Raw genomic sequence first — 17,835 nt, 5'->3', positions numbered from 1 at the left:
ATAATTACGTCCATTTTTAAGCTTCTATGAGTTGTCGTTTTCGGGTGGGGTGGCCTTTTGAATGCACTACTATTTTGATACATGATCGTGTCAAAATCTGTATTTTTAAAACACTAAGAAGGCTCAACACAACTTGAAACTTTGACCGAAGTATTATCAGTGTCTATACACATGAACTCGAGCATTGAGAACATTGTTCGTGTACACATAGTTTACTAAAATGAAAGGGTTTGTTTTTAAAATAGCGCTAGCGATTTGATGCGATCATGTATAAAAGTAGTAGTGCTCCTATCATCAAAAGGCCATTTCACCTGAAAACGACAATGCAAGCTTAGAAGTGGCGCTTCGGACGTAATTTTGCTTTTATGACATCCTCTACATTCACATTGCACAGTAGCCTAGATCACAATCTACATATTTGTCATATAATGTATTGATAACAAGGTCCTCAAATTGTCTATAAACTAATGCTCCGTACATGATTATCTGTTCCACAGGCAATGTTCAGCCCCACTCATATTCGAGATCCTGCCCAGTTTACAGCTGCAACACAGGTACACAGTAAAACCTTGACCATCATCACCCTAGCATCTATAATTTGGTTCTTAGCTGAAGTTCACTTTGGTTTCAGTCATGTGAAGTTTGTCATCAGGAACACAATATATGAGCAGATATATCTAACTAGCCTACTATTCAAACATTGCCTTACATACTGAAATCCACTGCTTCATCAATCCCTTATTTAATCAAATATATCCCTGTTTGTTCCCTACATTTACTATGTGTGTCTGTTTCATAGCCATGTACAGTTACTCCCAACAGCAGCAATTTTTTTTTACTTGATGTATTGTACAGCTCAGCTGTGCTTTTGCCGTTTTCGTTGCTGTGCTGCTCAATAATGGAATAATAACCATAATTTAGGTCAAAATTGAAATCACAATTATTTAGCCTAAACCAGGAGTTCTCAACATTTTCTATCCCATGGCCCACCTAGACATACTTGTAACAAAACAGGGCCTGGTAAATAGCCTATTGTTAACATACTGTATGTGAATGTTAGCCTCTTATATTGACCTGGGTTAAGATGAGTTGCATGTGTGGCAATTACTCAGCCCACTGACTTTAGTTTATCTAATTGTGATAAACTTGACGTACTGTTCACTCCAATAATTTAGTTTTTCTTTATTTTCTAATGACAGCGGATAATGACGAAGGACTGTTACAGCGACCTCCACACCACCCTCTTCCAGAGCTCCTTCAGAAGACTAACGATAGTAAGATATTTTACATGTAATGTATGTTATCATTTCATAGTGACAACTGTTAATTGGCAGAAGGAAGCCACATATGAAGGGCTGGGCTCTCCTGAACGTAAGCTATTTAGCATGCAGATGGAGAACACACTGACACAGGCACACACACACAAAATACACAGCACAGTCCTATTCAAAATGGAGAATGACAAAAATTACAGAAAAAGTTTGAGAACCACAGGTGTGGGGTCACTCGTTTAGCTCTGTTAGTTGGACCTGGGTGATGCTGTTATTTGTGTAACGGGCCCTTTTTCTGTATTTCCTAGTGGCACAAGATGATTGGCAACAAGAGACACCCAGTGATGAGCTCTCCTGAATGTAAGTTAATTAACACGCAGACACAGAACAGAGTCTGTAAAGCAACTTTGTAAGCAATTAAAGCTGTGTCACTCACAGACACTCATTTCGGTTACATTACCTGTACAGTCTAGTCTGTTCTCCTGCAATCAAACTAGCTGTCTTAGTCTAAAACTACATACAGTCAAGTTAGTTTGACCCGAGAGCATGGTGCCTAGCTAGCAGGTATCTTTATATTAAAGACAATGTTTCTACTACTAGGCTGATAGAGATTCCACTTGGTAGTCACTAGAGTAGCTGGCTGCCTGTTTCAGTTTTAATTTTGGGTAGGAAGAAAAGTCTCTCTCTCTCTCTCTCTCTCTCTCTCTCTCTCTCATAGGCTAGGCTGTGCAGAGTCCAAAAAGGCTGCCCTCATTCATACGTCATTCTGACTGAATCCGATATGATCTGACACTGATTACCTAAAAGAATCATTAATCTTTGTTTTAACCTTTTTAATCTTTGTGTTTCAAGTGTCCCATCTGTCCCGTCCAGACCTTCCACACAGGATCCCTCAAAGTAAGACATATTTTAGTGTATGATGTGTTTCATGTGTCTATACTTTTTACTCTGTGTTATGGTAGGCTAGAGGCTGAGAGAGGGTAGTCACTAGAGTAGCTGGCTGACTGTTTCGGACAAGACACATTTCATCCATTGTATTTTTGTTAACACCTATATTTTTTCTGTTTTCCACAGGTCAAAGATTTCCCAGATCAGCTCCTGCAGGATGCACAGGTATTTTGGACAAGTTCTCTCTACTGTTGTCACTACACTACTGTATTATGAGCATTGCTAGTTAATTGTTTGTTTTTTTTTTGTTTTTTGTAAAATGTTTTTTAGATTTTAGTAAAATTGTTGTTCAAAATGAAATGAAACAGTGTTTGAATGAAATGAAACAGTGTTTTTTACTTTTGTACTGTAGCCCATTTGTGGCAATCAATAAAAAATATAAAAATTAATATAATGTATTCTCCTATGTCTATTTCAGCTGATTTTTTCAGCCCTATTTCACCTTGATGTACATAAGTAAAATAAAGTAAAGAAATATGTTTTTGGAAATCCATAAGCAAAAAAACAGAACACCCAATAGTGGGTCAAATATATAACCCAACAGAGAGGTAAATATGAACCAGTAATGGACTGGTAGGTCATATCCATTTTTCTGGGTTATTTTGACCCATCATGTTAGTAAGAATGACCCATAGTTGGTTTGATAAAAGTAACCCAATTTAGAGTTAAAGTCACCAACCCAATGGATTATGTTATTTTAACCCAACATGAGGTCGGTCCAATAGTGACCCAGGTACCTGGGCTAGGAATAACCCAATTTGGGTTGTTTCCAACCCAGCATTTTTAAGAGTGTGCTGTTGCACACACTCTTAAAAATGCTGGGTTGGAAACAACCCAAATTGGGTTATTCCTAGCCCAGGTACCTGGGTCACTATTGGACCGACCTCGGGTTGGGTTAAAATAACATAATCCATTGGGTTGGTGACTTTAACTCTAAATTGGGTTACTTTTATCAAACCAACTATGGGTCATTCTTACTAACATGATGGGTCAAAATAACCCAGAAAATGGATATGACCTACCAGCCCATTACTGGTTCATATTTACCTCTCTGTTGGGTTATATATTTGACCCACTATTGGGTGTTCTGTTTTTTGCTTATGGATTTCCAAAAACATATTTCTTTACTTTATTTTACTTATGTACATCAAGGTGAAATAGGGCTGAAAAAATCAGCTGAAATAGACATAGGAAAATACATTATATTAATTTTGATATTTTTTATTGATTGCCACAAATGGGCTACAGTACAAAAGTAAAATTTCATTTCATTCAAACACTTTCACTGTTTCATTTCATTTTGAACAATTTTACTAAAATCTAAAAAACTGTGGTCTGTGAGTGTATGTCTGCATGAGTGTGAGAAGGAGAGGGAGAGAGAGAGACAGACAGACAGACAGACAAACTAGCAGTGCGCTAGGGCAGTTTTCACAAATGCCACCCCCGGGGACAACTTTTTTTTTCCTAGCCCGTACACGGCCTCTTGCAAAAACTCCCAGGCTGGGGAACACTGCTTGGTGAAAGAGACATCGAAAATGTAAAAACATTTAAAACAAATGTCGACGGCCTCCAGGACAGTTGGGAATTCCATAGCCTGACCAATCAAGATGACAAACACTTGATAGAACACCTCCCCTCCTCCCAGCACCAGCACGTAGGGGTATGGTCTGGCTCCTTCCACCTCCTGGAGGTATTCCACCATATTTGTCCCAACCTGCAAAACACAAATCACCATAAAGCAAAGCAATCTCAAAACAAAGTAGAACATAACCAACAACAAAAAAATAGATGTTATTTTCTAAATACTTACAGGTTTCACGTCGATGAAGGCCATCATCGCCTCTGCCAGTGCCGTTTTAGTGGTTTTCTTGTTGACCCTGTAGACCGGTAGTGGCATTAGGCTGGGCAACAGCCTAAGAGAGATGTATGCCTTTGATTCTATCAAAATGAAAAAAAGGGCCAAACATTATTAAACAGTAAATATGATGAGGAATTTATTGCAGGTTTAAATTCAGTCATGTAAAGTCATGGGTATACTTCTGCCACTGTACCCTAATGTTGGAAAATTTTGATGCAGCATATGACAAGTGAGGATGATTACATTTACATGAGCAGTAATTTAGAGATTGTAATTTACATAATCTGTAATGTCTGTCAATCGTTCTCATGGAGGTACTTTTTTTAATTAGGTGATGATGCCTATCACTAGACGATGATTAGGTGATGATACCTATCACTAGACGATGATAGATAAGAGATGGGGGCGTCCCCAGAGTTACTTCAGGGGGTGTGCCAAACTCTCAAAAGATTTCTGTTTTTCTCATTATTTTTCAATATAAGGAAGAGTACAGTTACAAGATAAACATAATTGTCTCCGATAGTGTGTTGTTATTTCACGTGATTTAAAATACTATCTCTATCTAGGCTATGTCACAATTAGAAATCCTTCAAATGTTTAGCAGCATTACATGTTAGTTGTCATTGTAGGCCGCTGTTAAATATTATGTCAGCCTGCTAGCTAACAGGGGGTCCCTTTACTGTGTCTCTATAAGCCTAAGGGTCCTTAAAAATGTTGACGACCCCTGTGATAGATAAAGGAAAAAATGGTATGCGTGGTCCCTTGCTGCACAATGTGGTTTGTGTAAGTGTGTGTGTAAGTGTTAGGGGTCTAGGGAAGCAGAGTGAAAACAATTATACCCTGTGTCAAAGAATCCACATCCACTGCCAGCTTTCCTTCCCTTTGAGCTAGACGGAGGACTTTGTTGGCGAAAGACAGCTGCCACGTCTCAGCCAATTTAAGTGCAGCATCTTTGTGCAGGATTTTGAAGTCCTGAGCAATCTGAGAGAGGGAGGTAGAAATTATTACACAAAATACTTATTTATCTATTAAAATGTCATTCTAATCATGAATGAGCTAGGCTGGGTGAACCCTGCCTGACCTACCGGCGAATTTGGATTTCGCCCGGTAGCTCAGGCTGGAAACCTGCACATCTATCTCCTCTGTTCCCTGCCAGAACCTTTGGCTCCAATCACAAACTAGCTTATCCAAAAGATGCACCAGATCCTTGGTCTGATTGGTTGAAGGATTATCCAAGCATACGGAGTCATGATTTGAACGGTGCCTCCGCCCCTCTTCCGAGAGAGCACACATCTCGTGCAGTAGAAATAAAGCGCAGACTCCCCAGACTAATGTTCAATCTTAAAAGATTGAGTTTAGTATGGTGATAGCCAATCTATGAATGAGCACCATTGAAAGTACATTATCATTATTATCAACTTATTGTGCATTAAGGTCATTTAATTTAATTTAAGCGGCGTGTTAATTCACACTCAGGTTAGCTGCAGACTACAAACAAACTTCTCAGGAAGATTCCAGTTGAAGCTTTTGGGGGTACATACCATTCCTGGACTCATCAGTCTAGGGAACTCATGCAAAACCTCTGCAATGGTGGATGAGGTGTTTTTTCTGACCCATTCAGCCCGGTAGATAGCAGTGGCCTGCATAAAGTCCTCCACCCGGTTGTGGGGTTCGGAGTTTAGTTTGAGCCACTCCACCATCGACTCCGCCCTCTCTTGGGAAATGGATGAAGCTACAATGACAGATAGAACATAACATTATTTAAAGAAAGAATAAAACTTTTAGTTGTTGAATGATTGCATTTGTGGTAGAATGGTAAAGCTAAAAATAGGGTTAATCCTGACCTGGTAAAAGGGTAGGGCAGGGGCATTCCTCTACTCTCACAGGACGCTGTGAGGATCGCATTCGCTTCCTAATATTTCTTAGTCTCTCCTCCAGGAATCCCGTAGCTGGCAGGCACTTCCGTCCTCTTGCAAACCATATGTCCTTTAGAAAGTGAAATAGAAACACAACCATCATTATTGATTTACTCAGCTCTCACATCTATGAGAAGGTCTAGATCACATTTCTTGTGTCATACGCTATGTACAGTCATGTGAAAAGGTTAGCACACCCAATTTAAGGAAGAACATTTATTTATTTACAATACATTATTTATTCACAAAGAAAATTGGTGTCCTTAACACTGGGGCCTTTCAGACACAGGCAGTCTGCTACACCTTGACATTTTTAAGTTTTTCATCTAACTAAAAACATCTATGCAAAAGTGGCACATATGGTTATATTCTAGAAGACCTCAACAATAATGATATGAGAGTAAAGTGAATGATTTTTTTTATTTTTTATTAAGGAATCACTAGAAAAGAGACCCATAGGGGAAATTAAGTACTCACACTGCCACTTTCAGAGGAATCGCGCAAACTTGGGAAGGCCTGCACCAAGGAGGATGCCAATACTTTCTTGGTGTCTGCTGTAGGTCTGTGAAAATACAGGAAAATGATAGAAAGAAACATGACAAAACTTTCGCTCTCAATTATTTCTTTCTTCTATGACCCAAATCACCAATATATTAGTTTGAAAATGGAGTTCACCTGTTCACCTATCAGTTGTAGACCTAATGGCAAGCATGTTTAAAATGAGATATCAAAAGACATTATTGGTGCCTTTATTTTACTCACGTTTCCCCGTACGTCTCCATTAAATTTGAGACTAAAAGTCTCACCAGCTGACGCCTCTCCTTGGTCGTTACCAGACCGGTGTTGTCCAAATCATGTTGTATCATCCTACCCTCTGTTGTTGCCGACATTATCTGTCTAATGTCCTACAGGTGGGGAATCGGATAGAACAGGTTCAGAATGGCTTCATCTTAGAAAAACAAAAGAAAAGTTTACTCATTTCATCATATTACACTCACAAACACAGGAAGAACATGCACAATAACTGGAAGGACTGGCATGACTTCCTCAGTGGCAGTTGTCCCTTGCTCCACTCCTGCATTTCCATCCGTAATTACACTTAGGGCCGTTGTCAATATGCCATTATTAGTCTGTAAAGATGAAAACATTGTTTAGACAAGACATGACTTGTGATATGATTTGGACTGGGGTACTTCTAGTTTCAGAACTCACCTAAGCATGACAGTTCCATTGAGTGATGCATTTTGACCAATTTTAACTATATACAACAAACTTAAATATAACTATATACAAAAAAATGGCAACTTTAAAAAATTCTGTAACGGAGAGAAATGTACAGCTTGTCGTCATTCTCTCCGTAAGACTTGGCAGCATGCAGTGGGTGATGGTCGATTAAGTCACCTATGTCAACAGACAGTTGCCTTGTAGTGGGGGTGACTGCATATGCAAAATAGTGCCTCTCAAATCCAATTGTCTCCCATTTTTGAACAATCAACTTAATCAACGGCATTTCTGTGGCTTGATTAAGAACAATCACAGACTTAACCAGCCCAAACTGTGGCTCACCCTCTGTGTCACATGAAAGGAGCACAGTCATTCCTGACCTGTACTCAGTTCCCTTGTATGTTACCCATGCTGGGATATACACTTCGGTGAAAAGAGGGACATCTGTTAGGGCACCCTGAATGTCTTTTATGCCCTCGATGGTGGCAAGAAAGGTACTATGCCCTGGCCCAACCTCTGGAATGTGGGACAACACAGAACTGGACATAAAGTGGTAGCACTGCATCATTTGATGGCGAAATGCCATGGTTTTACATATGTTTTTGAAATTGCAGGTGATATGGCTTACCCTTTTAAAAAACCCATGCTTGGCCTCAAACCTCATTGCCCAAAACTGTCTCAATGGTCCCAGCTGTGTAATGCCCCAAGGGTAATGAAGCATAAAATGATGTTTCGGCCTCAGGTGTAGATCTGGGAAAAGCTCCAGAAAGTAGCTGTGGTGCTCCTGTAAAATTTGCTCAAGGAAGAGTATCCCTGCTGGAGTTAGTGATGGAGAGAAAATGTACTCCATACACAGGAGCAGCATCAACAGAAGCTCCCATTCTTGGTTCCCCTCTGGAATTAAATCCCCTATCAGTAGTGGTAACCACCTGAGCAGGCACCAGGTTTGTGCTGCTGACTGTCGCATTGCTCCATCTACATTCTTCAGATCATGCTTACTTATCAGGGATGGCTTGTTTCCTCTGTCTGAAAAGCCATAGTCAAAGCTGGTCATCCTATAATTTAGCTTATCTAAACTCAGATATTTTCGGCTAATCAGAGCATTCAAGACAAGCTTGACCTCATACGGACCTACACCCTCCAGAATATCATGCATAATGTCAGGTGCCACATTATCGATGATGTGGTAATATGTCAAAGAGTTAAGAGCACTATCCCTCTTGAGTCCTGTCAATGATGCATTTCTTACAATCAAGTCATCCTGGTGGCTAGAGATAGTGCGCATTAGATCAGGGTCTAGAACGGTTTGTCTCCGTTGCACTTCTCTGTGCACTTTGCACCACCGGCACACATAATTCCCTGAAAAGCTTTCAGTGTACCCCAGGATGGCATTAATTCCCAAATTGTCCCCCAACACCTGGACAACTGTAAATTTAATGACACCCTTAAAATTGCCAGTGTCCAGGAAAATGCCATCTTTTTCAAGGACTTTCAATTCTTGAACAATTGGGTGCAACACTGTGTCAATTCCATAGGTCTTGCAATCATCGGATTTGTAAACAGCCAATAGGAATAATGACCGTAGGTTTGACAGCAGGTCAGGTGGTAGACTTTTGATTGTGACATATAAAAACCCCAATTTGTGTACCCCTGTTTTAGAGCCTAATGGGTTGACTGTCTCGCAGTCATCTGCATATATCATTAAAGGGATGGACAACTCCTTTGAGAGGAGAGGGTGAGTTTTGCAGAACTGCCCATCATATATGTCCTGAAGGGCATCACCTTCTCTTTGTTGCCAAGCTATAATTGATTCCAAAGTGCCTGGTAAACTGAGTAATTTGGTCAGCAGGGGCTGCAATGGGACACGTTGGAATGTATCTTGTACGGCCACCTGTCTAACCACACCAGTTTGTGAATCAACCCGCTGCACGTAGGACAACCCTGGAAACACTTCCTGAATAGGCTCAATAAAATGGCCTGATATTTCAAAGTATTTCCTCTGCTTGAACTCTGTCTCAAGACCCCTGAAGGGCTGACTCGAGTTTTGAAATGCCTGTCTCAGCTCTTCTACTTCAGGGCTTTGAAGATGGCCAAACTTCTGGAAAAGTGCCATCGTTTTTGTCTCGAGACTGGCAACAATATCTCCAACCAAATTTGATGTGTGCTGCATGACGTTGTTAATTGAAGAAAGTGTATTGGCAGATTTTGACCGGAGGTTGGCGAGGAATAGAGCTACCCTTTCTGTAATGCCCTCACTGTCTAAGTCATCCCAGTCCTCTACTTCCACTTCTTCCACTAGTTCTTGTTCACCCTCCCTAACCTGAAATTGGTCTGTAATAGGTTCTGTAATAAAATTCCTGTTGCTGAAATCTTCAGTCTCAGGACTGTGTGTTAGAAGATGTCTTCTAAATGATCTAATGTGGGAGAAGGTCCTCCCACACCCATCTTCACAGCACTGAAAGTGTTCTGACGCAAAATTCACACTGTGAACTCCACGCAAGTGGATGAATAGACCCTTGACCGTACCAGAAATCCTCTTTCTACACCTAAAACACACAAAGCCCATGTTGCCCCCTTTTGCCCCTTTTCATGAAATTAATCAATCAAGCTACTCACGAATTCCCTGAAGTGCTTTAAAAATTTGAGGCGCAGTCCAATTCTTGGAACAAGGGTCCCAATGCTCCCCTCGTCTAATAGCCGAAAGCTTTCCTCATCAATACCCTCAACTGAAAGAGAAAACGGGAGGGGGGAGGGGCACATACACAATAGCACATATTATTAAGCAAGCACATATTTTTTATTATTGTCAAAATGTTTGTTAATAATATAATTTAAAAAAATACCTGCGAAACTGTCTATGAGGTCTGTCAGTTGCCATTCTGTTAATTTAGTTTGAACAAATTCATCCATCAGTAGATAGGCTACACAAGCACTGCAGGGAGAAAACATTACACATGTGTTAATGCATGTTTAATCACATTTAAATGCATGTTTTCACAATTAAGGTTTATGATCTTCAAATTTCACCAGGGAGGATTTAAACGGAGCAAAAACCAAGGATTTTTGAGTGCACCATAAGGGGTTTTCGTAGATTACATCACATTTAGAGAAAGCTAGGGTAAGGGTATGGCCCGTAGCTCGCAGCCTAGGGGAGAACAGTCTGAGAGATGCACTCAGCTCATTTTAGCATTGCTAAAACAAATCTAATGTGATGGCTTATGACGTTTTACATTGCATTTAATATAAGAAAAAATCTCAATAATAATAGTAGAACTGATGATCTAAAAATAGTAGTATAAGTAAATATCAACAAATATCAACATACATAAATCAGAATAATACATTCATACATAAGAATAGGCTAACCTTATTGTGGTATTGTATTGTAATTAATTATTTATTTATTTATTTTTATTCATTAAATGACTGGGTGATAGGTGCTACAGTGTAAATTAAATGTATTCACTTGTCGCCATCTAGTGGTCAGTTTGTAATCCTACTACGAGTAGAATCTCAAAACCAGAGAGGGTTAAAAGTGAGGTTAGTAGCAGTAGTGAGGTTAGTAATCAAGGATCTTTGATTGGACCAGTCATTAGTTACCTGGTAACCTCATATTTTTAGTGATCCGCCCATTCAGAGGGCTATAAAAGCCATCCCCACCCTACACATACGTCAGTTTCTATGTGTTCTCTGGTCAGTCTATGTACAGCTAGCAGGCTTATCTTAGCATCCAAGCGTTCGTTAGCATTAGCCAGCTAGCAGCTAATTTGTACTTGAAATGGAGATGGACTGCACTTGCGTTAGCTACTATTAACTGTCAACTAGCTAGTTAGCTAAAATAGTTGCTAAAGGGATTTTTAAGACCGCATGGATTAACAGAGCTATCTGACTGGCAGTTCATGGATATTATGACATCAAATACTACCATTAAAGAACAGGTAAGAGCTGGTTTCCTAATCTTATTGGCTTTGGTTTTATTAGCATGGTGCCGTTAGCATGGTCGTTTGCTTCATTAGCTAGCATAACCGCTTGTGGGTGATGATAACGCGGGAACCATTCAAACCGTCGCTAGAAGTACTGGTCAGATCATAAAAGATAACCAGGACTATCTATCTGAAATGTTATGACTCACTACTTGAAATCAACAGTAAGCACATGCTATGTGATGTTGTAGACAGAGTATAAAAATACAAACCTTAATTTTGGAAGATGGTCTGGCAGTTTCCTCAGTTGTCCCCGGAGAAAAAGACTGATCAATGGGAGAATAGTGCTTTTAAATGTAGGTTAACCCAGGCACTGGGTGGTGTAGTGAAGATAGTAACCCAGGACAAGGGCTAAAGTATTCTAGATTAACCCAGGAGTGTGGTAACATGAGAGATCCATTCAAGTAGTATGAAAAGCAAACCAAACCTGTGATATCTTTGCCATAATCGTTGCAAAATATCTGATTTATATGGCTATATGTTAGTTTTAATACATTTACACTGGACCATGCAATTGGTTTGTTTTAATATTTGGTGTGTGTGTGTGTGTGTGGGGGGGGGGGGGGTAGAACTTGGGGAAATGAATGGATGAGGATACATATAGATATACTGTATTGCCACACAACAATCTCGATGGTAATTGTTTACAGAATGTAGGCTAGGCTAATAAATAGTCCAGATGAGTTTAGTGTTCAGGAGTCTGAAGCGTCTGTGGCGTCTTTCAGAGGTAAGAAGCTGGGAGGCCTACAAGTTGGTTTGGATGAGAGGGGACGTGGTAGCTCAGTAGCCTAGACCAGAGCCAGGAAGTGTGACCGTCGCGTCTGAAATGATCCGTCTCGGCCACGCAAGCAGGTCTTCTCACTATGCACTAGTAGCAAAAACCTGCACACTCTACTCCGGAGTAGTCGTAGCGGAGATAAAGACCATCCTCCGCATTTGACAGTCGCACGTCTGGCGCAGCCCACCAACCTGTCATTATAGTACGTAGCCTGTTGAGTCCTCTATTGCCTCGCTCACGTCTCACTCTCGCTTTCACACCGGCTCCTGTACCTCTTCTTTCTCCGTAGCTCCGCAGGTATTTGACTGGGACAGCGCACGCATGAGCCTGCATTTTATCAGCGGCATTATTTAAATCTATTTATAAGTTGGATCTATTTATAACTATTATTGCATTAGCCTGCTGTGGACGTGCGTTGTACGGGCCGACCGAGCTTGGATTTAATGGACTATTCGACGTGGTTTGGCAGACGCCTTTGTCTAAATTAGCGACATACAAATAAAAACAATTCAATAATTAATTTAACAGTGAACAATTTAAAAAGTTGGTCAGACGATTAGGGAGAATAGCAAATAATCAACAACAGACATTTTGAGAAGAGAAGACTGAAGATTTATAGCTGAGGCGATTGCTACAGGGGAGCTCTGCCTCTAAAATATCACGGAAAATTGCATCAAGTAATGCATATTAGCCAGCCTATTATTCCAACATACTAAAACATTTTCAACTTCACGACCAGTCATCTATCGTGATTTCGCACCCATTGCTGTGACGACACGATCCATCAAAAACACCATAGACGCTCGGCTTCAGTGGGCTTTCAGTGGCACTAGAGTGGGCTGGTCTCAGCGCAGAAAAAGCTATGTTTATTGGGGAAACGCTACGAAATCAAATAGTCATTTCTAGGGAAGCCTGGCTTCTCTGGGAGTGAATGGGACAGTGGGATGGCTCGGACGCCGAGCTTCTGTATGATGATTGGAGGAACCGTTATAGTGGCTGGACTCTTTTTGACTGAAAGCATGTCGCGATTGGAGAGGAAGAGTTTCAAGTACAGGGATGCGTTAACGTTAGGGTTGGCAGGTGAAGTGGAGAGGCAAGGCAAGTCAATATGCAGCTCAGCTTTTGTACATATCTTACTGTAAATAAAACCGTAATGTGGAGTTAAAGAGTTTGTGACTTGCTTCTGTTTCAGTTGTGTATTTTGGCCACATAAGTTGTAGCCACATAGCTCGCTATAAAAGTTAACTGTGTAGCCTGGCTACATTATGCTAATGTTTACTTGAATTTTAAAAGCCATTTGATAGTCTTCCCCACCAGTGGAGATTCATAATGAAACAGCAAGGCAGATGAACATACGGAACAGTACTATAACTGTATATCTGGTCTATTCTGGGATTTGGGATATTTTCTGCCCTTAGAGAACAATATAGCACCTTAATAATATGAATTTATTAACTGACCATTTTTATCAGAGCTTCACCTTTTCCAAAGAGCAGCAACCAGCACTGATTGATAGGTAATTGATAGGTAATTCCCCTGTTCCACAATGGCACGGGTATCAAGACTGTTGTCTTCATATGTCTTTGCTATTGTCAATCCAACTGGTAGACTATATTATAATGACCAATGACTGGGTTAAAATTACCCAGGCACTGGGTGCATTACATGACTTTTTGTGCTCTCAGCCACTAACCCAGCACCTGGGTCTTAACAATAACCCAGCATGGGTTATGATAACCCAATAAAAAGTAAAAATGTCATTAACCCAGTGCTTTAGTTAAAATAATAACCCAGCACTTTTAAGAGTGCAAGTTATTCCGAAAGCTGGAAAACGGTGTCACCTTGTGCAAGCTCACCTCGTCCAGCAAAACTTCTAGCTCCTCTGACGAGAAGCTTGGTGCCCTTTTTTTTACGTTGCTTCCCCATCCTACTGTATCTAAATGTCGCTCTGTTCATTGTAGAGAGGTTGCTTTTTATTGAAAACATTAACCAACGGCAATCATTTTTTTTATTTGAACCTTGAATTTCCCTGGGGATCAATAAAGTATCTATCCATGCAGCTGCTTGCCAATCAATTATAATTGTAAGGTACCTTACCATTAGGCTAATATAAAAGTATTAGCCTACATCATTTTAAGAAGTTGTTAAATCCATGTCAAGAAGCGGCACAACGGGATAAGGAGGGTGGATGATGAACCACTTTTCTTTCAGGGGGATTCACCACCCAGCATTTATCAATTTGTTTTAGCTAGGCTGTTTCCCTCACAGGAACGTTTAGGACCCCCAGACCATAGACACCACCGACTCCGAAGTGCAAACCATGATCTTTATTAAGGGCCTACTTCAGACAGTCAATCTGCAGCAGGGGGGGGGGGGCAAATCACAGAAAGACACACAGGTGACCAAAAGGAGTTCTTAGTATAGATTAGAATAAATCACGTCACACAGCAACATTTCACTACAGAACACTCAGGGATAAATTCCACCACACGGCTAACTATAACAGCACAGAAAAACCCACAGTGCATTATGACCCACTGCTGCAGCCCTCTAGCGATCCTCTTATGGGCAGGCGACACATAAAATGTACATACAGGAAGGAAAACAAAATACCATAAATCTGAGGGGAATCAGCTGGCTCTGCCACAACCCACTACTGAATCCCCCAAAGAAAAGCAGCAAAACACAAACCAAACAAAGTCAGTCCTCCCAGCAGGTACCCCCAAACCAGTCGGTCTGCGGCAGCCCGCACTTAACGGTCCAAAACGGCTTTATGACGATGGAAGCGCGCAGCGCAGCTCCTCGCGAACGCTCCCTCTTGCTCCGATCAACCGGTGGTGACGCGCAACCCGGAAGCAGCACACAGCAGCAAGCCGTCTGGAGAAGGCAGAGGGAATTCTCAGGACAAAACACAGGCAAAACACGGCTGAATCCAAGCACACACACACAACAACGATGGACACGGTTACTTTCCTTTAGATGCAGCAAGAACGCCAAATCTCTCGTCAGCCTCCTCCGAATCCACCGCTCGTCATCTCGAGGAACTGCCGCCTGAGAAGGAAGTAAACAAACACTAAGCGACCACCCGAGCCCGTAGCTAGCCCCAGTCACTCACTCAGAATTCTACCGTTCCTTTCAAGGTGTGCGTCAGTCGTTCCTCAGCATGGCACGTTGGTTTCAGTCAGGCAGCTCCAGGGTCCTCCGATAGGCGATCACCAGGACACAAACACAGGAATCTAGACAGACAGACCACCGCATTCCCCTGGCACAGTGCGTCCCGTAGCTCTCACGCCTTCCCGCCGTGTCCACTCCAGCCTGTTTTTATTGGGAAGCCAGCCAATCCATGTGTCCAAGCTGAGTGCCCACCAGCCCAATCCCAATTGCACACAGCTGGCTGTCAATCTTGTTCATCAACTCGTACGCATCATTCCTCCCCCAAACCCACATATAATAACCATAACACCCACAGTCCATTGTAAGTCCATGAATATACATACAGTTTTCCAGTTAATAATAAAGTACACGTTACCACTACAGTACATAAGTCCATCTGTATACAAACAACAATTACATCTCTTTTTTCCCCAGACACGACATGATTAGCGAGGGATTAGTACCCGGTTAGTCTACCCGTCACAACATATCGTGTGAACATATTACTGACAATTTGATAATTTAGGTAATAGTTTATATTTTACTGATAACTTAAACTATGTTAAAATAAATGTTACTGGAATAATTTGAGGAATGTTTCATTTGCATAGAACGTGTTGTGTTTCTTAACGCCGTCATGCACCTTCACGTGAAGTAGCCTAAAAAATCGATTCCTGAGCAATCGATGCCAACTAATTCAGCACCTTCACTTGGGACAGCGCCTTTGTAACGTCGAACGTAAGAGGCAGTGTGTTAAGAAGCTTCCTAAGGGACACTGGGGAACACACTTAACATAAACAACTTTGGTAAGATATATCTTTTGAGTCTTCTTAGCGCGCTAAGAGTGAGCGTTATCGGGGAACCGGCCCCAGGTTATCTATGATGGTGACTACAATCCAAATCGGGGAATTTCCTTGAATTTCCCTGGGGATCAATAAAGTATCTATCTATCTATCTATCTATCTATCTATCTAAATCAACCGAAGGCTAATGTGAGAGGCTGGAAATACAGAGCCCTGTATTGTGAGGGAACGCAAAAGTATTTAGTGGGAAAACAAAACTACAGTATTGTGAGGGAATGCAATAGTGCGGTCTAAAAATATTTACCAACGTTACCCTTCCCGGGCTCCGTACAAATGTAAAAAGAGAAATGTGTTTAGAGTCTTGTAAATCAATGTGTGTAATAGGCTAATGTGTTTGGCAATGTTAAATTAGTCCAATTGGTTGCATCTAACCAGCTGAAAATGTGTAATAGGCTAATGTGTTTGACAAAATGCCTCCGTGGGGAGCTGGCCCTGGCATGTCAGCCATTATAATGTACGTATAGTTGCACAAATCTGTGCTGATGTTTTGCTCCTTGAGTGTAGCCTAATATTTCACTAACTGTGGGATACTTGTTATCTTAGTCAAGTCAAGTCAAGTAATTTTTATTTATATACTGTAGCTCTTTTATACAGAGTGCAACCCAAAGTGATCATAAAACACACATGACATTACATATCAATGATAACAATATGATTAAACAATATGATGGTCACGTTATGAAACACAGACACATAATAAACATATAAACAGTTAAAATAATTAAATTAAAACAAATAAAAACAACATAATGGACACAGAGTGCATCAAAAGCATTCCCCTAGCCTACTCAATCCAGACTCCAGACAGCATATATTAAATCAACTGACCATATATTAATGACATATTCATTACCTATTCTGATGAAAGATCGTACATTTTTGTAGTACGCCTTGTCTACGTATGATCTAGACATTAATATGAGTATGAATGTGAATAGGCTTTATTCTGCACATTTCCAGTCATGTTGTTCTTTGTTGTCGTTTTAAGTGTAGGTTTCCTTGTCAAGGTCAGGATGTATTCAGAGACCTTATTGTAGTTGGGAGAAATGTATCGGAAGCCGGATATTTTACACGGCAAGGACCAGTAGTGCCCCCTGGAGGGCATCAGCTGGAAGAGACAGTGATTATGGCACACGGAACCAGAGATGAATCTTGAATAATTTATTGACTATGCAGCCAGTTTTCTCTGTTTGACAGTCTGCACTACCCTACCAAACTGTTATGGATGAGGAGAGAAGCCAGTGCTTTCAATGATGGCTGAGAAAGAGGCTTTGTTTGAGTTTTTAATTTGTATAAGCTGTCTTTGGTAATACATTGGAGGCTGATTTTTTAATAATGTGATCCATGTTGATCAATTGAAGTATGTTACTGATAGGATATTAATAAATATGAAACAGTTAGTAAGTTGTTGTATTAGCAAAATTGTATTTACTTCAGGATACATTTTACAGGAGAATGATATTTAGTAATAAACACATCATAAATCATTACTACATGCATCATAGAAATAAAAGAAATAAACAAATGCCATATTTACCCAATACATTACTTATTCAGAATGTTAAAGTCCTGTGATAAACAAGGATTTCCCATCAGTGGAGAGGGAGGAGAAAAGACAGGAGGATGTAGAGGCAGAATGAGCATGTGACTTTGGTCCCGCTGGAGGGAACAGGAAGCAGTGGGGTAGGGGTGATGACCTGCACGAAGCCTGGTGGGTCACTGCTGATGTGGGAGTTGATCCAGTCCTCATAACGGGAGACCCTGGCGTAGACTCCAGGTAGGTCAGGTCGAGCACAACCTATCCCAAAGCTAACCACCCCGGACTGGACCCACACAGAGTC

At 40.9% G+C, this 17,835-nt stretch overlaps 2 protein-coding genes across 2 annotated transcripts in view; both read right to left on the bottom strand.

Moving 5' to 3' along the window:
• LOC121700722 (transmembrane protease serine 9-like) overlaps positions 1–17,835 on the bottom strand; it is a 63,763-nt gene that overhangs the window by 42,034 nt on the left and 3,894 nt on the right. The gene's annotated exons all lie outside the window — the stretch shown is intronic.
• LOC121699878 lies at positions 3,558–6,931 on the bottom strand. The gene is made up of 7 exons (XM_042082416.1): positions 6,756–6,931; positions 6,471–6,555; positions 5,922–6,063; positions 5,619–5,809; positions 4,917–5,058; positions 4,030–4,157; positions 3,558–3,933 (listed from the first exon to the last, which is right to left on the bottom strand). The coding sequence occupies exons 1-7, from the start codon at positions 6,881–6,883 to the stop codon at positions 3,625–3,627; spliced, it is 1,125 nt and encodes a 374-aa protein (XP_041938350.1). The 5' UTR covers positions 6,884–6,931; the 3' UTR covers positions 3,558–3,624.

Source organism: Alosa sapidissima, chromosome 24 (assembly GCF_018492685.1).
Source record: "Alosa sapidissima isolate fAloSap1 chromosome 24, fAloSap1.pri, whole genome shotgun sequence".
Lineage (NCBI taxonomy): Eukaryota > Metazoa > Chordata > Actinopteri > Clupeiformes > Clupeidae > Alosa > Alosa sapidissima.
This window is presented reverse-complemented; position numbering and strand designations above follow the sequence as displayed.